Source organism: Rhinolophus sinicus, linkage group LG03, assembly GCF_036562045.2.
Source record: "Rhinolophus sinicus isolate RSC01 linkage group LG03, ASM3656204v1, whole genome shotgun sequence".
NCBI classification, from domain to species: Eukaryota; Metazoa; Chordata; class Mammalia; order Chiroptera; family Rhinolophidae; genus Rhinolophus; species Rhinolophus sinicus.
The window spans coordinates 18,689,407-18,712,720 of NC_133753.1; the positions used below are offsets into that span (position 1 = coordinate 18,689,407).

Consider the following 23,314-nt stretch of genomic DNA (forward strand, 5'->3'; position numbering starts at 1 on the left):
GGAGTGAGATTGCAGGCGGTGAGTCCTCTGCAGCCCAGACGTCTGTGTCTTGTTTGGATTTAAGAGTCCAGCATTTCTCTCAAGTGTGTCCCGTGCAGCAGCCCAAGAAATACTGGGATGCTGGCGCCAGTGTGTTAGGTCATACTATGCTCCCTCTGTTGAAGGTTCATAGTGTCAATTAGCTTATTAGAGACTAGAAAATACCTGAAATTATGTGTATGTATGTATGGACCTACATATATGTATAATTTATGCTTGTATATGTAAATACATACATATTTACATATATAAATAAATTTAGTCTTCCATTAATCCATACTGCCTACTGGTCACCTGGTACAGAAACCTTAACATACATATCGGCAAACTTGGAAGTGCATGCGGTTGCTACAGTGTTAGGAAACCAGAGAAAGCAGAAAGAAATATTTTGACAAACTTTTCTGGATTTACAGAGTTAGCGTTACTTGGTGACAGGCCCGGCTACATTTCTCTGACTGTTTTTTTTTATTTTTAGTTCTAGATTTAGTAGACCCAAGACTATATTTTGCCAAACTTTCTTTGTACTTAAACTCTCATGGGCTTTAAAACAAATGTGGGCCAAATGTTCTTGATTCATTTGCACTTAACTGATCACAGTGGAGCTCTGCCAGAGCACCAGGATATCCCCAGGGAGTTTGGACTCTTTTTGTTTTGTGTTTGTTTCCCCCCCCCCCCCCCCCCATCAGAAACAAGTATTTATGCTGGGTCGAAAGCTATGGAATCGAGATACCAATTTTCGTAACAAGAACTTTTTAGATGCTCCCAAAGTTTCTCCTGTCATTTTTGTAAAGAAGGATGGCATGAAACCATCACTGGGGCTGCATGTCACTTTACAAGACGGTGCACGTTTCTCTGCTGCCTGTTTTGTCATAATCCTGCTGCAGCTGGAAGAGCATCAGACTAGATCCAGGGCCCCAAATTCCCAGCAAACTGTAATTACCATTGTGCCTGAGGGGGGCACAGGGGATTCTTGTTGTTCTTAAGGCATGTTTGTATTTTATGAGTTTGGGTTTTTTTTAGGTTTTTTTTTTACCTTGAATATATTTCGCTTGGAAGACAAAAATAAGTCAAAATCTTGGAATATAATGAGTAGCTATTATGATAGCAATATAATGTAGTTTTCAGAATTCCTCATATTGTAGAACTAGGATTCAGTCTGTGGGAAGAGAATATTTTTTTTAAAGTTGTGGAAAAACGGAAATTGAACCCCAAAAAAGTTCTATTTTGTATCCTTGGCTAGTTGGTGTAAACCACTTTTATAGAAAGGTAAATTCTTTTATTCTGTCACTTCTCATTGGCTGAAGGGTGGGCTCACTGAACATGCTTTCTGAAGCCACTTGTGACTGTGGCATTTTTCTGCAGAATTGGAATCAGGGAAGAAAAGCTTTCCTGAGAAGAGGTGGGGGAGGTCTCTGGGTGGGGGTAGGGAGAAACTGCCAGGTTTACTTTTGTAAATTGTTTACCCCCCTCCTCCTCTCCAAGATTGGTTGGTTTGTACAAATTGGTTGCCTCAAGCAACACATTATTAGTTGAGCCTAAATGTGTCCCAGGAGACTTACTGCTTTCCCTTCACCAAGTCCTTTTCATGCAGAGAATGCTGGGATTGTGGGGGCATTTTCCACTTTGGCACATTTCAGTCCAGTTCCCCCAGCTTTCACTGAGTATCTGCGATTTGCAAGGGGCTATGTCATTTCACAGCATTTAGAAAGCAACCAGTTGTGAGCTGGCTGGTAACCTTTATGTTCAACTTCTGGGTTTTTCTTCCTTCCTTAGACTCTCAGTACTGGTGTCTAAGGAAAGAAGATTATATTACCGGTCAAAACATTCACGTCCCTCCCTTTGATGTAGGTCCCTCTTACAACAGGATGATATTCCCGCCCCATTGACGTCAGGTTTAGCCACGTGACTTACTTTTTGGCCAGCGAAATGCAGGTGGAAGTGACACATCCCGCACGGATTTCCATCTGCCTCCACCCCACACGTTTTCCCCTTTGTCAGCGTCACTCACACTGCTCCACATGCTGCCCTCAGACTCCGGTTTGGACCCTGTTCTGGTGCCCCTGTGGCTTTACTAGTCCCCACTCCTCACCTTCTAGACCACAGTCCATGGACCCAGGACTCCAGAATCCTCTGCACAGACAGCTGCTTCCAGGCCTCTTCCTGGATCTGTGCATCCAAGTGCAGCCCATGCCACTGGTGTGTGCGCCCCTAGGCCTACAGGGGCTAGGACAGAGCTTGGATGTGGGGACAGGAGAGCCTTCACAGTGCAGGATGGAGTGGGGTGGGGGAGCAGGACTCAGGCCAGGGGCCACTTCTCCCTGCATGGTGATGTTTCCGTGTGGAGCTCCAAGGAATCCAAGAAGTCGCAATTCCATTAAAGCCTCGTGCTTGTTATGAACATATATCGGTCAAGGAGGATAGGACCTACGTTGTTTAACAAGTTTTAGCGTGGTCTATACTTTTAAATCCTTACGCATTATGTGAGCCTGCCCCTGGACTCTTAGGGCAATATCCTTGAAGGCTGGGCATAAATCTGATGTTCCACACAGGGGCTACTCTTTCGGCCTGGGCCCTGGAATGAGGGGAAACAGAGCTGCAGCTAATTCTCGATGGATGTAATGGGAGAAAGAAATCTTTATAATTGTAAGCCATTGAGATTCTGGGGTTATCTGTTACTGTGGCATAATTTAGTTTATTAATTCTAAAATGAAGAAGTGACATTCATCGAAGGTGTGTGACTTCACCCATTTTAAATAGGGAACTGACAGAACATTTTCTTATTCTATGCACAGACGTCTGGAATAAATCCCAGGTGTTTACTGTAGTTCTGTGAGTGGGCACACATGTGCCCTTTTCCACACCCCGTTGCTCTCATTGCTGCTCCTGCACTGCTAACACGCAATGCACTTGGAGGCTCCTTTTCCAGTAGTGATGGTTTGGGTCATCAGTGCATCTGTCTGGTTTCACATCCCTTCTGACCCTTCAGGATTAGACTTGAAGGCCAGACCTTGGGACAAAAACATAAAATGAGAAAACATAAATAAAGCCTTTCCCATGAAGAATTTATATTTATATTTTTTAAAATGTAGCCATTGCCTACAAATTTACATTTGAATGTATCCCCCCCATCCATCTCCCATCTTGTGCCAAAAAGAACAGTCCCAATCAATGATTGCTTTTCAGATCCATCTGTTCATATCAAATATGAGGCAGGTGCTGGAACTAAGAGGAAGTTCTTTCTGACTTGGAACAAAGAAAAGTTACCTGATCCTCACTGGAAGTAAAACTATGAACTTGGTCTAAGGCAATCAGATACAGACGTTTATAATAACACTTTTGATAATTATATTTTAGGTGAAAAACACTTGTTTTCCAAAAGCTTTTAAATACATAATTTTATTCATTCTTTATTACAATTTGTTAGATAAGCAGAAAAATGTCCTCCATTTTCACAGAAGAAACTAAGGCTTACTAAGTTTCAGTGATTTGCCCTCTATTAATATTGGTATTAGGAATATTAATATACTAATGTGTTTTATATAACATACATTAATGATTAATATAATATATAATATACTTTGCATGGTATGTTAATACGGGGGTGCCAAAACAATGTATACAAGTGAGCACGTTGCTCAAGCAGTAGTTCATCGTAATCAGAAGGGTCTGGATGCTGACAGTAACCACTTTGAGCACCTCTTTTAATTGCAGAAGTCAAATACAAGTCACTTGTATTCATCTTTTGTTATCAGTGTGTATTGAGTATTACAATTTTAATACAGTTTTCCTTTCTTAAAATGTGTGTACGTTTTTTTGGCACTCTCTGTGTATGTTCACTCTATGTAACCAGCTTATATAATACCCTTGTGCAGGAGGCTAACTGCTGTAATAACTCCCAAGATTCCAGTGGCTCATCACAGTTCGTGTTTATTTCTCATTCAACCCCCTATGAGTACAGGGTGGTGACAGGGTGCTGTGCTCCCGAGTTCAGGGACCCAGGCTACTCTGTGTCGTCAGTCTCGTCCATTCACATGGTGGGTGGGAAATGGGGGTGCACATCCTGTTGACCAGAACTCAGAGTCTGGCCACACCTTATTGCCAGAGAGGTGGGAAAATGTGGCTTAACTGTGTGCCCCAAAAGAAGAAAACACAGATATTCATGATCACAAGAAATCTGTGCCACAAAAATTGTAGAAATTTAGTGTTTATCTCCCATGATTATAGGGGCCCTGTTTAAGATCTATAGACCATGATGTTACCGCCCAGCTTTACTGAGGTATAGTCGACATACAATAACCTGCTCATATTTGAAGTGTACAGTCGAACTGTTCTCTGCTTCCCCCAAATATCCTTGTTTTTTTCCCCTTAAGTGTACAGTCTAACTGTTCTCTGCTTCTCCCAAATACCCTTGTTTTTTTCCCCTTGGGCCTTGGTTTACAGTGTTCCTTTGTCACAGGTCTAAATGGGGTCCCTCCGTTAAGGTCCAGCTCAGATACCAGCACCTCCAGGAGGCTTTCTTGATTCTTCATCATGCCTTCTATACACGCCATACACCCTTCGCCCTACCCCCCAAGGTGGGAGTAACGTCTCTATCACAGCAGCAGCTCTGCTGTATCACGTACCACTTTCTGTTTGGTCATGTTCATGTAAAACTGGCCTGCTTGCTCTTCTTTGCCTCCGGGCTCTTTCTGTTCCCTCTGTCTGGAAGGTACTCCTTCACTCCATTTAGGTCTCTGCCCATTTATCACCTCCTCACAGAGGACTCCCCAGATCACCCCCTCTACCATAGTGCCGCCAGGGCCCAGTTCACTCTCCATCTCCCTACCCTGCTTTGTTTTCTGCATTGCACTTAACCCCACTTAATAATATTAGTCTGTTTCTGAGGGTCTGCCTGTTGATTGCTCACATGAACTCCATGTGCACGGGGACTCTCTGTTGTCCTTGGTGTATCACTAAGTGCCTGGCATGTAGTAGATGCTCAGTAATTACTTGTTGACAAGTGGGTAGTCACCACCAGATTACACTGTGTCTCTATGGATGTGCCTCGAGGGTCAAAGCAATGTCAGTGTCTGATTCATTATTAGATCACCTCAAACACGTTGCCTGTAATAGCATACAGTAAATATCTGGCTGAAAAACAAAAGTCAACAGTGAGGAGAAATTTTCCCAAGGTCCACACAACTCAACTTTAGTTTCAACCAAAGGTTGAAAGGCACCATCAGATACTTTTCCATACATTGTCTCATCTAAAGCTCACAGCGATTTTCCCATTTTCACACTAATATTCCAGTTAGAACCTTGGGCTAGGACTAGCAACCATGGGAAAGTTCCACAACTTCTCCAATAGCTTCCTCCTTTCCTGTCACTGTCACTGATACAGCCCCCTCCTCTCCCGACCCAGGGTCTCCCTCTTCCCTGCTGTTGCTGACCATCCTTCTGAGGTCAGAGCCCCTCTGACCCCTCCTTGGACTTTCATTCATTCACTCACTAATTCATTTACTCCATTCTGAGCCATCTTGCCTCTTTCAAACCCTTGTTAATGGTGAGAAAATAATCCTGCCTTCTCTACCTGTATATTATGCGTTTTGTTGTTATTCCTTCTCCTAAGTAGTCTGTCTTACCCTCCTCTCCCTGTGGTCCTCATTTCCTGAACCTTGGAAGGACTGGCGTGATATCCTTTCCCCTGGGTTGCTTTCATGCCATTGTTGAGCTGCCATCATGCCACATGTTAAAATAAACCTCCGTGTCCACTGCCACTACCTTCTGCCCAGGTCATGTATGTCGCATTGCTGACTTTGGCCATCGTCCCTTTAATGATATTTCCAGTGCTCTCACTACAACAGTCTCTGCCTGAACAACTCTCACTTTGAAGGACCCTCTCGCTCTCTTTAGGGAGGCAGCCCATTCCATGTTCAAGCAGTGATTACTGGTATCTGCCACTAGTTTTTTGGCGACTAATTGCCCAAGGCCTAGGAGAAATCCTGCCGCCTACTCTAAGGGGGTTATAACCCCATATACAGGTTTATGACCCATTTTATTGCTGACTTTTGGTTTTAAAGGAGGATCTGCTGTGTTGTTTGAGAATAAAAATCAATCTCTCTCAGACAGCTATGGAATTGGCTCCCTGGGAAGATAATAAAGCCAAATCTTCATTACGCTGTTGAGGAGTGGAGGAGGTTGGGAGCTCAGTTTGAACTGCCCAGTTTGAATACTGGCTTATTAGCCATTTGACCTTGTTCAAGATACACTTAACTTTTCTAAGCTTCAGTTTCTTCTACAGAATTAGAACAGTCTTAATAATCATTTCAGAGAGTTTTGAAGATGAATAAAAATATATTTAATGCTCTTAGAAAACGGCTTGATATTATAGATGTGCTTACTAAGATGTCAGCTCTTCCAATAAAATAATAATAATTATTATAGTTATTATTATCACCGCATCTTGGATCCATAAAGAATAAATCTAATCTTTTTGCTATAAAATTTCTTCCCTATTTGAAAAGAGCTAAACGTCCTCAGTCCCAGAAACAGTTTACCTGTAAACTTTTCTCTTAAACAGTTTGCAGTGCACCTAGTTCTACAAAGATAATAAAAGAAGTTTAAAGCATTGAGGTAGGTTTTATATACTGAAGCCTATTTGGAGACCTCAACAATAAAAATATTTTTAATATCTGAATAACGATGACTTCCTCCCTGGAATTTCTATCCCCAAAAGAGATATTTAGGAGCACAAATAAAATAAGTCTAACAAGGAAATAGTTCAGATTTCTTTACTGGTTTCAAAAATAGTGCTGACTTATGATATATATAAAGTGCATAATAATAATAATTACAATTATTATTATTTTGTCATTTATGTGCTATCTTGGACATTTTAGAGTGTGTGAAAGTGATTTTTTTCAGAATCATCCCAAATCTGCAAAGCAAGCTGCATATCTTTGTTTGCTAACAGATGGTGTCAGGCCAATAAGCCTGTGAGTTCGAGACCAGGGAGGACCTGGCCTGAAGAGTGCCGTCTGTGGCAACAGCACGGTGACAGCCATGACCTCCACCAACCTCTCCCCCTCCTCATGGTGACACTGAGGAACTTCCTGAAGAATTTGGTTTTGACAGGCCCAAGGCCTGGGACAAATCCAGCCGCCTACTCTAAGGGGGTTATAACCCCATATACAGGTTTATGACCCATTTTATTGCTGACTTTTGGCTTTAAAGGAGGAGCTGCTGTGTTGTTTGAGAACAAAAATCCATCTCTCAGACAGCTGTGGAATTTGCTCCCTGGGAAGATGACAGGCCAAATCTTCCTCGTGCTGTTGAGGGATGGAGGAGGGTGGGGACTCCCTTTCCCTTTCCCGCAGTGGCTGGCAGCAGAGGCCAGGAGGTGTGGGCTCCTCCTGAGAGCCTTTTGTTTGGTTTCTATGGCTCTAACCTCAATCAGCTTGTCTGCATGGAGAGGAGAGAGAGTGTAGTTTTTAACCCAAGTTTGGTGGCTTCATTGAGTTCTCTTTTTCTCTTCTGTCCAAGGCTAGAAATATGCATAGAGGCCAGCTTTGTGGAATTACTTGAGGGTCTCTGATCAAAATGCATTGCTTGTATTGGTGAGCAGAAGCTGCAGGTATGGGAGAACAATGGTAAAGAACTAACAGTTTTGCTTGGATCCATAAAGAATATGGTCTTCCTTCCCAATTGTGTTGAACTGGGTTCTTGCAGAAAGTCTGTGCTGGAGTCATCAAGACATGAGATCCAGTTCTTGCTCTGCCCTTTCTGGGCAGTTTGCTATCTGCTGACACAGGGTTAGTGCTACCTGGTAGAGCCTCTGAGTGGAATAAATAAAAGAGCAGAGGGAAAGAACTTGGCACAGGGTCTGGTACACACCACTCCTATCCGCGTTTCCAAAGATGTATGGGGTCGAATACTCTTTGTTGCTTCTAGCAAGTATCCAAAGCATCTGGCAGTCAGGAAGGAACAATAACCTTCCAGACGTCACCAGGAAGGCTCTGATTTGCTTTAGGTCGTGTGCACATGGCGCACACGCACACCCTCACCTGTTTCCAGGTGTTGGTGCCTCACAGGTGGTTCTTAGTCCCGGTGCATGTTTTGCCCTCTGCTCTTGGTGGTGCCATTTCAGGGAGAACCAAAAGGAAATGATGAAGCAGCCCCTAAAAGTGAGCAGGACTCTTAGTCATATCTTTTCTGCTTCCTTCCTTGCCCTAACATAACCACTAGGTAGCTTGGGATAGCTCTTTTTTTTTAATCAGAAAGGTAGAGAGAAGTCTATTGCACATTTCCATCTGTAAGGCCAGCTAATCTTGGGGCCTGGTGGGCTTTTGAGAGGTGCTAACAGATGATGTGAAAGGAGGTAATTCCTGCCCTGGGGGAGCTAATCTGGGAAAATAAAAGTAGCATACCTGAAATAATTAGCCACCAATTAAGTGCTAAATCATATGCTACTGACTCAGTGTTAGAACACAGTGTGGGTGAAGGTAAATTAGAGGACGGGCACTGTCTCCCTAGGTATCAAGTGCTGCGCCTTGCTGAAAGATTGAGCAATGTTGTTTATAAACTACACACACACACACACACACCCAGTAAATGCACATGGCAGCTTTTCCCACATCTTTTTTGAAAAAGTAGATCAAAGTTTTAAGCATTTCCTTATAAAACTATTAACATCAAAAGACATTTTAAGAAAGAAAGGAAGGTATCCCTAATCCCACACACCTAACACAAGGAAGTTATCAAAGACTGTATCTCATTCTTAGTCTCTCCAGGGTCCAGCCCAGTGCTTGGCACACAAAGGGCCTCAGTGGATGTTTGTGAATGGGCAACACCACTAGTTACTATTACAGATATCCAGACAATGGCTCTAGGACGGATGCCAGACCAGCGCCTCTTGCATGCCAGGTTCTCTACTCCATTATTGCACTGACTCCTTCTCACAGTGCAAGGTGGGTGGTGGCTCAGCCTGGTTAGCCAACTAGGAGAGTGTTTAGGAGCATCTGCAGTAGACCATTGAGCCTTCCTGAGATACAATATAGAGAGGCTGCTGCCGCGGGTAGCGTGCTTCCCTCACTATCCTGGATTGTATTCAAGTTTCTCCTTTATGCCTGTGGAGGAGGATGTCAATTTGTCATTGCCCCCCACCCCCACTCCACACCCCAGCCAAACTCCACAAAGAGCAGTCTCATTCCCAAGGTATCAGTGCTAAAAGTTCGTGGCTTCTACCTACCTGCTTTTCAGGTAAAGCAGGCTTACCTACCTGTTGGTACTTGCACAGCTTTGAAGACTCAGTCAGGCCCAGTTGATGTAAGATAAATTAAAACTGATTCAGGTTCTCCTGTCTAGGAGTCCCCCCTCCTTTCCTCTCTTTTCTGCTAAATAAGCCAAAGGAAGGCTGATTGGCCCATGGCTTTGGTCTGGGCTCACTGGGTGTAGTAGTTTCTTAGGGCTGCTGTAACAAGTTACCACAAACTGGGAGGCCTAAAACAAGAGAAATGTATTCTCTCATAGTTTTGGAGGAGAGAAATCTTAAGTCAATGTGTCAATAGGGTTATGCTCCCCCAAAAAGCTGTAGGGAAGAATCCTTCCTTGCCTCCTAGAATCCTTTTAGTTTCTGGTGGTTACTGACAATCCTTGGCGTTTCTTGGCTTCCGGCAGCATAACTCCAATCTCCGATTCCATCTTCACTCTGTCTTCTTCCCTGTGTATCTCTGTGTCTCTTTGCTCCTTCTTAAAAGGATACCAAAGATTGGACTCGGGAGCCATCCTCATCCAGTATGAACTCATCTTAACTACGTTATATTTGCAGACACTCTGTTTCCAAATAAGGTCACATTCACAGGTTCTGACAGGGACTTCAGCCTATGTTTTGGGGGGACACATTTTGATCCTCTATACTAAGTGATCCCTGAATGCACCTCGGGACAAATCAAATGTAATGACAGTACTGATGTATTTTTGTTTTGGAGAAAACTGGTGTCTTCTCAGGTCTCTGGTGATGGATTGATCCTGCTTCCTTCACTTGCCCCAACCCTGATGGTTACCAACAGTACTTATTTTCAAAATAGCCAATAATTAACCTGGGAGCAAATAATTACCTTTTTAATGCCTACACGTGATTTAGTGTAAATTCATGAGCAGAGACTTTGTTTTGTTTATTCCTATATCCCCAGCATCATGAAATATTAAAGCCATCATCAGCTTGGGACGAAGTAAAGCCAATCGGCTCTGTATTTATTCACCTAACATTATTGAGCAACTGCTCTTTGCCACGCAGTGGACGAGGTATGGGGTAGACAATGGTAAAAACCAGTGTTACTATAATTTATTGAGCATCTAGTAATTTTTTTGGACACTGGAACAGGCTCTTTGCATATTTTATCATGAATCCTTATAAGGCAGAAGTTGTTATCTTATAGAGGAGAAAACTGGAGATAAGAATGTTAAAAATTTTGACCAAATATCTTAGCTCACAAGTGACAGAATCAAATTTAAATCTGAATGATGTACTGTGGACCAGTCCTTCTCTACCCTTTCATTGAAGGTTTTTTAATAATGTTTCCTAGTTTCTCCTCCCCTCCCCTGAGATCTAATGGAGTATTTTTTTTATTAGACTAAATCGTCTTTTTACTATAATAGATTTTAATGAAATATATAGATAGAAAGGAACAAATAGCTATCATCTAATATAACACCTCGTAGCCAAAAATACATGCTTTCATTTCAGGCAAATGTAAACCTTTAATAATAATAATAGCATCCCGATTAATAAATGAAGAAGTAATGGGAGAAAATCACCATTTTCCAATCCCTATGAAGTACTGTGTAAGCACTGATTTTCAGCGCCTGCTAAGTGCACAAAAGCAGAGGTAATCAAATACGAATTGCCTCCTGATGGAGGTACATACGACCACGAATGAACTAGCTATTCTATCCAAAGATCAAATCTGAATTTGATCAGGCCTCTAGACCTAACTATGACTTCACAGAAAATAAAGGGGACAGAGGAACACCAAAAATCACACCATCATCAAAATGTGGATTGTGGGACAATCTGTATGACAAAAGGATCAGGTTATTAACAAATAAATTGCAAGGAAAAAGGAAAGCTGGCAAAAGAACTTTTAGATTAAAAAAAGACAACATCGTTCAATCAGTTGCAGGATTGATTTGCACAAAGTGAAAAAAAAAATATTTGAGCCATTTGAAGAAATTTCAATACTGAGTGGATATTGGATACTATTTAAGTAATTGTAGTTCATTTTTGGATGTCATAACATTTTGGTTTTATTTACAAGCAGAATCCTTATCCTTAAGAGCTACATGCAGACATTTATGGGTAAAATGATATGATACTGGGAATTTGCTTCAGAAAATCCAGAGTGGGTAGAGATAGAGGGGAAACACGATTTGGTTGAATTGGTGATTGTCAGAGCTGGTGATGTGTACATGGAGTTTTGTTACGTGGAGTTTTGAAATTTTCCACAACAAATTTGTAAAATTTGTTTCATAAACATGACAAGGAAGTAGTTCAGAAGGCCTGATAAAGCAAGAGGAATGGAGGAAGAGGTCTTGTGTTCACATGAAAATGAGATCGTCCATTTTCTACTAGACTTGTGCTCACCAGCTGGTTAGTGTTCTGATGGACCTACTTTGGGAACAGCCTCTGGTTAGGCCATGGGCTGGGGGACGTAGAACCACAGGAACAACTTGGTTTCTCTACTACAGCAATGATCACCCTCCACATTGAGAGAGCTGGCAGCTGTGATGGTTGGTCACTACCTAATATTTGTGTGGTGCTCGGCCGTTTACAAATGTTTTACATGCTTCTTTCAGTGAATCTTTAATCACAGCCTTGTGAGGTAGATGCTGTCATCCTCATTCGAGAGACTAAGAAGCTGGAACTTGGACCTGAACTTGACTGGAACATCAATAGCAGATTTGGGACCCAAGCCCTGTCTTGGATGCCACCGAGCACTGCGGTCCCTCCCCTACTCCTGACTGCACAGTGGTAGAAGCGAGCATTTATGTCTTTGAAATGTGTGTATGTCACAGCAGGGCCGCACTCGCTGCCAGTGGACTTCTTTCTGAATGGATGGTCATTGAATGTAATTGAAAATAAGAAACAATGCATCCGACATGAAGATTATGCTACATTAGAGGGCAGGACAGAGGACAAATACCCGCCAAATGAATAAACCACCACCATCTTCTAGGCTTCTGCTGAAAGTTGTATTTAGTATTGGAGTGGGGGGTCAAAGCTGGAGGAGAGAAAGAGTCAAGTTCTCTGTCCTGTTCTTTTTTTGTTTTTTTAACCCTTCAAGTAAAATGCATAGTACCCACTCAACTGTAACCACCTTAAAGGAATGCAAGACTGTCTTCTTCCCCCCTTCTCTCTTTCGGTCCCTCTGTGACTTACCTCACCTTCAAGGCTTTCCTTGCCTGAGAAGGTGGGTAGGGAGGGGAAAGGGAGAGGGAGAGGGGACTAGAGAGGGAGAGGGAGAGCAAGAGCAAGGGGGAGGGAGGGAGGGAGGGAGGGAGGGAGAGAGAGAGAGAGAGAGAGAGATTGGCAGGAGGAGCAGGTCGAAACATGGGTACCCCAAACCAAAGCTAAGGCTCTGAGTGCTGTCTCAACTATGGAGATGCTTCCATAGTGATGTTAGAGGGGCGAGAACCCAATGAACTGATTTTGAATACCTCTGGATTTTACAGAAAAATCTATTGAGAGAATAAGAAGTTGTTGATTCACAATATCCCTAGACAGTTTTTCTAAGGGAAATGAGTCAGTCAAATCACTCGTCAAATGGCTTTTTAAAATTCTAAGTAGGCTGGAAAGCTATTTCTAATGAAATGATGCTTGTTCTAACTTATATATTAATATTATGTCAGATTTATGATACACAGTATGTTCTGTGTGTACATATAGAATGTGTTGGAAGCCCTCGTGCCATCACATGGGGTTTAAATTTAAGCATATTTAAAAATTGTTTCATGACTGAGACAGTGTCATAAGGTATGTACCCTGAGAGGAGACCCACATATTTTTCTAGATGTGGTTTCATTGATCAGTAAGCAGAGAGGGGTTTGTGGGAGCCATCTCTCAAAATCTCTGAGTCATGGAACATCATTTTGCTATTTTAAATGATTATGAGACTTGTTGTATCTCTGTTTTTACAAGATCTTACTGATTATGCATGGAATTTATAGGAAACCAAGGTGAGGTTTTGAAATAGAAACCCCAATTACAACATTTTTCCTAAGGGAAAATGGGACCCACTTTACAGTGCCACTTTGAGGAGTAAGTACATTGTGGCAAAGACCAGGGTTGCCGATATCATATTTACTTTGCTGCTACAACTTGAAGCATTTCTTGTACACTTGATGCTGGGTGCACACATGAGATGGCTCTCTCAGTCTGTAAAATGGGGCTAATAATACCACCTGCTTCATAGGGCTGCTGAGAGTAAGGCTTCATTGAAATAATACATACAAAACATTAAGAAAAGTGTCTGGCACAGACACTTGTGGTCAATAAGTGGCGGCGGAGGTGTCATTGTCATCATAATTGTTATTGATCCTCACAACAACCTGTGATGTGATTTAGGTCCAAGGGTCCTCCCCATCTGAGATATGAGTGTCCAGTATAGAGGTCACCCGGAGCTAGAAAGGGAAGCCAGGCATTCTGACACTGAATCATGAAGAACGTCCCCCACGGAGAGGACCCTTTTACAAAGCAGTAATCCCGTGTTATAGACCTACCTTTTACTTTTCTTGACTCTTACCTGCTAATAGCAGTTTAATATGCTAATGGAAAATCTCAAATACATCACTTTTTGTTTTTAATTGCCAAATAAGACTTCATGGTTATACTTTAATCTTGGTTGTGTTATTTTTAAAAGGGTATTCATATGTGCTTTATATGCATAAAATTTCTGAAGCAGATACATGAGAAATTTTAACAGTGGGAATGGGACTGATTATTAGAGAGAATACAGATTTTTACTTTTTATTTTATACCCTTATATACTGTCTGAAATTTTTTGTCATGAACGTTTTTTTTCCATAAATCCAAAACTTATAAACAACAGAAATTTGTTTTTCATAATCCTGGAGGCTGGAAATCTGAGATCAGAGTGTGAGCATGGTCAGGTAAGGGTCCTCTTCCAGATCAGACTTATATCCTCAGAAGGTGGAAGGGGCTAGGCAGCTCTGTGGGACCTCCTTTATCAGAGCACTAATCCCATTCATAAAGGCTCTACCCTCATTGCCTAACGCCTCCCAAAGGCCCCCTTTCCTGATACCGTCACATCGGGCATTAGGATTCTAACATGTGAACTCTGTGAGGACACGAGCACTCAGACCACAGCAGAGAGGGAGAAAAGTACAGTAACCCATCTCTATAACAGTGTTTCCCAAACCCAAAAGATCCCCTCGTCCCAAGTGACAAAGCTTTGGGGAAGGAAACCTGGTACTCTGGAAGTCCTGAGCTTGGAGATCCATAATATATGTCGGTATGTGAAAGGTTGCGAGAAGCCACAGCAAAGAAACCTGTACAGCACATTTTTTCTTACCTTTATTGTACCTATTATCCTGCAGAATTATATTCCTTAGCATATCCACTTTGGAAATGGTATACATATTTAAGAGAAGATAACCTCGCCTTAGGTGAAATGCAAGTGAATATTTCTTCAGGAATGGTGGAAGACTTGCCTGGTGGTATGCTGCTCTAATACTGGGATAATACTGGGTGTTCGATTCAGGCAAACCGGGGTCCCAATCCTGGGCCTTCCATTCTGTAGCTGGCAAGCCCTAGCCAGGTTACCTGACCTCTGAGTCTCAGTGTGCTCATGTGTGAGAGAGGAATAATGATGCCTCCCTCAGAAGGGCAGTTTCAGGATTTCCATGAGATAAGTACCTGGTCCAGAGTCAGTACTAATAGGTGTTAGTTCCCTCGTCCTGACCCCAGGCTCCATTGTTCCGTCGTCTTTTATAGTAACCCTGCTGGACCTCTGTTTATGAACACCCACACTTAGACCAAAACAAATTACTAAAGGATCCCTCCATTTAAGAAAAGCTTCATTTTAGGATTCTTCAAAGGCCAGGCTATCAGGTAGTAAGTTCGTACATTTTCAATGTGTATCCATTTCTAAAATCTTGATATCCAGGTACCCATTTGAAGAATGTGCATCTTATACAAGGCAAAGAATCCTGTTTCTCCAAAACTTAGAGCCCAAGAGATAGGGAAATTCATTGTCTCAATCACATCCAACTTTGCCTACTCTGGGCCATTCCAGGCCCCAGCACCAAAGTAGCCCCTTCCCCTCATTTCTTGTGCTAGTGTTAATGCTCAAACACAGTGGAAACAAATTTTAAAGGTTTTTCAAGCATGTGCACGAAAGCACTGCATTTTCAAAGTAACCTTTGCATTAAGCCCTTTGAATCTAATTACCCAGTGTTATTTGCCTCCCCAAAGTACCCATGTCTGTACAGATCGAGTGTAAAGTTCAGAAAGTATTAACAAAAGGAATCAAAAGCAAGATCTTGAGCCCAGTCTCTGAAGAATCTCCCTGTTTGCTCCTTGCCTCTCCCTCCTCCTGGGTGTGCCCGCCTGGGAAGGCCAGTGAGTAACCTGCACATTTTTTTTCATCTTGGCCCTTCCCACCCAGACGAGAGGACGGAGTGGCAGACAGGCAGGCAGACGACGGTGAGTCCTGTTCCAGCATGCATGGAGCATACCTCTACCCGCACCCACGTCCTGGACCCCTCGCCACCCTCACCCCACCCCAGGAGGAGCCAGAGCCCATGCGAGGGTCCGGAGGGGACCTCCACGCCCAATGGTAAGGGCTGCCCGCAGCAGGGCCACTTCATTCATTTTATTTGCTTTGGTGTTGGCTTTTATTTTCCATTGTGTTTAGAGGGCAAGTTTCGGATAGAAGTGAAGGTGTTTTGTTTGATTGGTTAGTTCTCAGTCATCTTAAGACAAAGAAATGTCTTTTCCCAACAGGATTTATTAGAACTTGTAACCTGATAGGTTGGCCTTGAAACAAAACTTAATGTACTAATTACCTCTGGTTAGTACAACTTACCCTTTTGGCCCTGTAGAGAGAGAGAAAAAAACACACAAAACTATATTGCTTACCAAATCGGTTTTGAAGAAGGAAAATTGCTAAGGATTGTGGGCATTTTATGGTCATCTCTGACTAATTGAAAAGTAGCCCAAATTGTTACCATAGCTTTAAAATAGACCACGATGACGTTTTGTCTCAAAACAAAACAAGCCAAGCAAACAGAAAACCCTATTTAAAATATTTCATTGTTGAATGAAAGATGCCAGTGCGAGGGGCGGGGGGTGGGGGGGAGTTGAGTGAAAGAATTCAAAGATAAGTTGGTCTAATTAAATATATATAAATATATATGAATATGAAAGTGTTGAATTACATCTGTGGTGCTCTGGGAAGAAAAAAGTCAGATGCTCAATGTGGGATTCATGTGGTATTTACGGGAGAAAATGGAGAGCTTTGTACAGTGTGCCGAGAATTCTTTGAGAGGAGGGTCGGACGGCACTTGGAGGAGGCTGGAAAGCAGGTTTGTTGCGTGGGGCTGGTGCCAAGGACTTCTCCTCAATTGCTGTGAGTGAGAGAGTAATTCAGAGTAATCAAGTGCTACATTGTTAACAGGCTACTGATTTCCATATTTATTCCAAATACAAGCTGTGGATGGCACAGCCATGTGAAGGAAGGACTAAAAACGGCTGCCTCTGGTTCGTGGCCTAGCCCAAACTTTAATACCTGGGGAGTTCCAAGGAAAACGTTGTAGGAAAGATAAGGCTGTGTGTAATGTTACGTTGACACTGTACTACGATAGTATATTTGAGACATTCCTATTCTTTTAATAGCCACAATGAATTACGTTGTGATGACATTGGAATGTGAAGATGCTGAGCTAAGGGGTTTTAGAGGAGAAGGCATAGGAAGCTGCCATAGAAGTTGCCCACAGCAAAGTCACTCCCAGGACACATGGGGACGTTTGGCCTGTGCCCAGGCATCTCTGCAAATGCAGCACAGATTCTCCTTGGAACCGCCGTGCAGGCAACTTAAGGAGCAACCTACACTTAACATATCTAGGTTTTTAGAGCAGCAGTAAACAGTAGCCCTAAATCTAGTGTAGGGCTCAGACTGTGAAGGGCTCAGGCAGGGTAAAAATCCCCTTCTTAGACTGCACACCCCTCTTCTAAGAATTTTCAGGAAAGTACAGTATGTCTTATGTTGAAATCAGTAATTCTTCATCATTGTCATTTCCAATGTTCCTTGGTAATCACAGCAGCAGTTGGCTTTCTTATAGCTGAGGTTTCCCCTTGGCTAATAAATCAAAAGCATAGATTGATTGCAGCCCAACCAGCCAGCTCTTTAGAAGATAATCCGAGAATGTCACTTATTTTGTTGCTGAGTGAACAACAGATGAAGGTGGGAGCCAGGGCGATGATTTTCCTGGAGATGCGAGGTTTAAATGTGTGCCTCTTTTTGGTTATGATTGAAAAACAAATGGATTCCACTCCACGCCACCCATGGTATTCACAGCAGTGACAGCCACCTGGCCGTCACAGGCATTTGCACTTTGGCCACTGTGCATTGCGACATCGCCATACATACAAAAGCCGCTTCTCTCCCAGACCCAGTGCTGGGGATAGAATACAGTTTAGAAAAGTGGGCAGTGTTCCGACCGATGGCCTGTTCTGCCCATTTTCAGAACCTCTTAGGGTTTCTCCGTAAATGGAATTGAATGCAGTATCTTCTTGAAGGTGGCTTTTCTGAGGCCTCTTCATGGAGAATTTGGCATTTCTTTAAAGTTCACTGTGTTTTTCATCCACTCTTGTTGCTTAGTCTTCTAGGCAATTATCCTCCCAAGCAGACTCAAAGCTGGCCGTCTAAATGGGAACCAAACCATGCACTTTAGACAACTTTGCATTGAGCAGCGTATGCTTTCTCCTCCCACTCTCCCTTCGGGCACTATCCAGGCCTGGCCACTTCTCTGCCATCCTGTGTTTTATGGTTTCTGGACTTCTTTTCTCTACCACCCCCTGCTGTCCCAGACTTCACAGGTAGGTGTTTAGGGAATTTGAGTGAAGCTAACCCAAAGGTCAGCGTGGTTTTTCTACAAAACAGAAAGCAGCACCTTCGTTGTAGAGATGCGCTAATAAATTCTGCATCCCCGCCAGGCTGTATATAGGGCCTGGGTCAGGGAGAATAGTTGTGGACTCAGCTACCATAGTTGTAATGCATTTCCCAAGTGGTCACCATTGGGGCAAGTGTGAGAGAAGCAAGGAAGTGGAGTGGAGAGGGCTTCCCCAGCAGCTGGGGGCTGGAATATAATTAGCCTCAGCCTGTAATCTTCAGTGAGCTCCTGTTTCCTGCTCCTCAGGGCTTTTGGCTGTTCTCGTGTGTTATCTTTTTCCTGTAATATTTCTTACAAGGCCTTGGTACTCCTCATGGTAATGCTGAGGCACCCTTTGGAGGATGTCCTGATAAGCACTCGGCCACATGTCATCTGTAGGCACTTTGTAAGGCAGGGAGAGACATCGCAGAGAGACTTTCCCTGAACAAATCCTCATGAGGGTGGCATGTCGTCCACATGGCCTGTAAAAACCCCAGAGGAGAATATAAAATAGTGCTGAGAGTAAATCCACTTCTTCTGCTTTAGTTTGAGACCAAGATCTTGGGGATTGAGTAAGATGTGTATGTGTGCAGGCAGGAGTAGAAATGAGGAATAGCAGAAACTTCACCCTGAGGATTTTCTAACTGTTTGAGATCAGGGGGAAAACTTTGGCCAACACTTAGAAATCACATTTGGCTGCCCGTGATAATTTTCTCTCATTAGGTTGTATAAAAATTGATTGCAAAAATGGCCCTAATGATTCTCCTCTTTGAATCTTGTCGCTTGTGACATGATTTTGTAGCTCCTCTTATCAAGAGGTAGAGTCTGTTTCCCCATCCCTGAATCTGGGCTGGCCTGTAACTTACTTTGGCCAATAGGATGTGCAGAAGGAAAGGTGTGTTTGCTTGCCAGTCCCCAGCCTAGGACTTAAGAGGCCTCGCATACTTCTGCTAGTTCCCTTGGAATCCACCCCAGTCACCAGATGGACACTCCTGGATTCACTGGCTGTGACCCATAGACCCTTATGACCCCAGCTAACCGTGATCTTACACCTGACATCCTAGACCAGCCAGCTGACCTCAGATACATGAGTGGGCCCAGGAGAGAGCAGACAAACTGATCCAGATTCACAGACCCGTGAGCAATAATCACTTCTTATTGTTTTAAGCTACTGAGTTTTGGACTGGTTTGCTATGCTAATAATAACTAATGGATATATGTGGTCACCTGAAGATGGTTCCCCATATATCCATTAGTTGTTAGCATAGCACGCCATTTGGGTTTATGAATGTCATCACAAATGCTTAGTGCAACTCAGTGTAAGAGATTCAACCACTGGATGGAGGGGTTCTATTTGATGGGGGGGGGGGCGCAATTCTTGTGATCATCAGCATTACTTTGAGACCTTTTTAACAACACAGACACCTGGGCCTTATGCCAGATTGTTCAACTAAATATAGATGGGTACTAGGAATCTGTAATTTAGAAAGCTATGGTGATGGGCTAGGATTGAAAACCAATAATCCAATGGTCTTGTTAGTCCCTTCCATTACTGAAAGATGCAATGATTCCAGTTCATCTGTATTTAGGCAAATAACACTCAGGTGGTTCAGAGTTCATTATTGACTTGGTATACTTCCAGCTGCATAAGTAAACATGATAATCACCTTTGGGCAAAAGCACATTGACCTGATCCTAGATAGGAAAAAAATTCGCAGGTGTGCATTGATGGATGGGATTGTATATTGTTTATCATTGTGTCCCCTGTGGTTTAGAACATGGCATGGACTCCATGAATAAATCTGGGGCATTGGGGATGTAATAGGACCTGCACTGAGGACCTTATAGTCTAATGGGGGCAGGGAGGAATCAGAGATCCATTAGGAAAACAAAGCAAACTGTGTTTTAACCCTTAAACTACAGGTGAATTTGTACTATGGTGGCTGTATCAGTTATTGAGTGTTATCAGTTCTTGCTACGATAATGCTGCATTACAAAATAGCCACAAAACCTCAGTGGCATACAACACTATGCTTTGATTAACCCCTATGTCTGCAGGTTGGGGTGGGGAAAACCAGCTGATCTTGGCTGGGGGTGGCTTTACTCCTCATGTCCCTCATCCTCCCCCAGGGACCAGCTGTCAGCTTGGGTAATGGCAGAAACACAAGAGCGCAAGCCACAAGGAGCAAGCTCATCACAAGCATCTAGGTTTCTGTTATTAATCTGTTAACATCCTATTGGTCAAAGCAAGTCACATGACCAAAGCCCATTGTCAAAGGGCAGGGAACTATATATTTGCAGGGGGAAGCTGCAACATCATGTGGCAAAGGGCATGGATACTGAGAGGGGTGAAGAATTAGGGCCATTAAAATAAGCTTCTGTGGGGGGAGAGGGGCATGTGAGCGACTTGCCCTTTTTCCTGCTTAGCAAAGCTAGTGAAGTCATAGCTGGATCCCAGAGTAACCAAGAGGCAGAAGGTATCCATTTCTTCCAATTGGCCTGTTCCTTGTAATGTGGAAGTAAGCACTGGACTCTTTGCTACTATGATCTATCCAGTGGGGTTTTAAAGGGAAAAGAATTCCTGCAAGTACCTCAAACTTGGTAAGTACAGAGATGGCACTGGAATCCCAACAAAACGGCTCTGTTTCCATTCTCACCCCATCCTCCAAAATGTAAAGGCATAGGTCACTGTGCTGGGTTGCCTACTGCCCACTTCCAGGATGAACATTATTTGGGGTGGAATCTTTACTTTAGATCACTTATATACTATCATCACTTATTTCTAGGGCAAAAAGAAACCAATTTCCATCTAGGTGAAACGTTTCTGACCTTTCCCCAAACCCTAGCCCGACGGTGCAGTGGTTAAGAGATTTGGGTGACCGTCCCTCCCAATGGGACATCTTTTCCTGATTTGTTTTCCTGATTTGCCTGTTGCCTGTGCCTCTGGTTGGTATAGAAAACCAGTGTTCTAAAATATGATTGAGGTTCTCAAATAGTCTCCAGGGCAGAAACCGTGTTTCACAGCATTTTACTGAGAATAATAATGAAGTGCTTTATTTCAGGCCACTGGTTTGTAGGCGTTGCTATTGATCATTCTGGGCCTATGAAACTACATTGTGTATCAAATTTACCTCTGAAGAAACTTTATGTAAGGATTATGTAACTTCCCCAGAGACCACATCTACTAACCAACCAAGATTAGCAACCTGTCCTCTTGGTTTTTCATCTTTTGTTTGGCAAACTGATTGACACTGCTTTGCTTCACAAAAAGCACACGAAATCATTACCTACAGAATGTATTGTCCTAAGAATCCCCACCTTCCTACTACTTATGCTCCATGGGAAACAGGGAAGTCTAGCAGAGAGATATCTGTAATATGAGATTTCCCCACCACAGTATTAGGGAAAGTAAGCTGAGTTAAAGGTAATTTCTAAATTGTATTTCCTGAGGTTTCTTCGTTACTATCTTGACACAGAAATAAATTGCGATCAGAACTGTTTAGAAGTCCTGTTCTTTCATGCATTTTCTGAGCCCTCACCTGCTATTTCTGTTGCCTGGTGACTATTCAGCAACTGTTTGCAATGGTTCTCTGAAGAACAATGCTATTTCTATTTTATGTGGGAAACTGATTTGATTAAGCAACTCATTTAAACTAATGCTTTGTAGGAGGTATGCTACGAGTAGAGTAGGCATTTCTATTGGTATTTTTGTCAAGTGAATACATGCAAATAATCAAATAATTACAGTGGCCCTAAATATATAGGGTCTGCTATAATTAGTGTATGAGCTGGTTATCTTGGATCCATTGTTTCCATTCTGATGATGGCTTTGCTAAAAATCTCATGTGTCTCCCATACAACACTGATACTCCATGACAAATTGTTATTTTAGCAAAGGTTTAATATCCTACCCTTCCCCTTGCTCAATGCCAAGGGTCACGTCTACATTGTTTATCACTGAAAATCGAGGAGTCCGCCTAACAGAATCTAAATAAATAGCTACTGGGTTGAATGAGTGAGTGAGTAAATGCTAAGACTACAACATCTAAGAAAATAAGCTCCCAAGAAAAATTCAGGATTCTTCCCAGGTATTTCTGCCCCTGAGAAAGGGCAGTGAAGGGTTAATGCCATCCTAGGAGCTGGAGGGCCTGGGGTGTGGATCTCAGCGAGCTGCTCCAATCACATTCTTTCTGCTGCTATAGCAACAGGTTGAGAATTCTGCGGGCATTGTTGCCTGCCTACGCTGGAAATGCCTAAGTGCAGGCGACTGCATTGTCTGGGAGAAAAACTATTTTTTTCTATGATGTTTCAATGAAGCAGCTTCTTTGCGGAGACAAAGAGGCCAACACAAAGCAGGGTCTAAGAATCTTGGAAAGGCAGAGAGAGATCTTGTTTTGATTGGAGGGACATTTCGAATCTTTTGTCCCCTGAAGAGGTGTGAGGTGGGGAGGGAATTAAGGTTTAATCTGTAGTCAACTGCATCTTTTTCTCCCTCCTTAATGAGGCCTTCCTTCTGAGAGACAGCCTTGGCAGCATTTGGAGAACTTTGCCTTACTATCGTTGCTTCACAAATAGAGTGATAGTTAAGCTCTTGGATTATTGCCCATGTTCACTTCTAAGTTTGGAGGTGCCAGAGTGGATCAGAATGTAGGCTTTCCCCTATTCACTTGCCAGTTCTTCTAATCAACTCTGTACCTGCATTGTTTACTGAGAAAGAAGGACAGCTAACTGAGAGAGAGAAATGGTGGTATTCGTTTTTATTTGGTATAGCAATGTCATCAAGAGAGGAAAGAGGGGAAGCTGCTGAGAAAGTTGCTCAGGTGGTATTGACTTCCCAGCAGGCTCCACAGGCACTTAAAATATGCCCAGCTTGTTACTCAAGGGCCGCTGCTTATGTCATCTCAGGTGTGGTGACGATCAGAGCTTAGGACTAGCTGTAGTTCTTGCTGGGCTTATGGATGAAATCAGTAGTCATTAAATATCACTGGTTGATTTATCACATTGCCACCTTACTGTTACCACTTCTACATCTTATTTTTCATTTTGCACATAGAGGGGGAAACCGACCTGGTTCACTCTTTGTTTCTGGCTTACACATACATTTTAGTCAGAAATACCTGAACATACT

At 42.9% G+C, this 23,314-nt stretch overlaps 1 protein-coding gene across 4 annotated transcripts in view; it reads left to right on the plus strand.

The window, feature by feature from the left end:
- Nucleotides 1-23,314, plus strand: part of STON2 (stonin 2) — a 126,921-nt gene that overhangs the window by 59,366 nt on the left and 44,241 nt on the right. For 3 of the 4 annotated variants that reach the window (XM_074327085.1, XM_074327087.1, XM_019731112.2), the window contains exon 5: nucleotides 15,702-15,872. The exons of the other annotated variant lie outside the window; for it this stretch is intronic. In XM_074327085.1, the coding sequence (XP_074183186.1) occupies nucleotides 15,702-15,872 (171 nt within the window). The remainder of the gene's footprint in view (nucleotides 1-15,701; nucleotides 15,873-23,314) is intronic. 4 annotated transcript variants of the gene reach the window in all.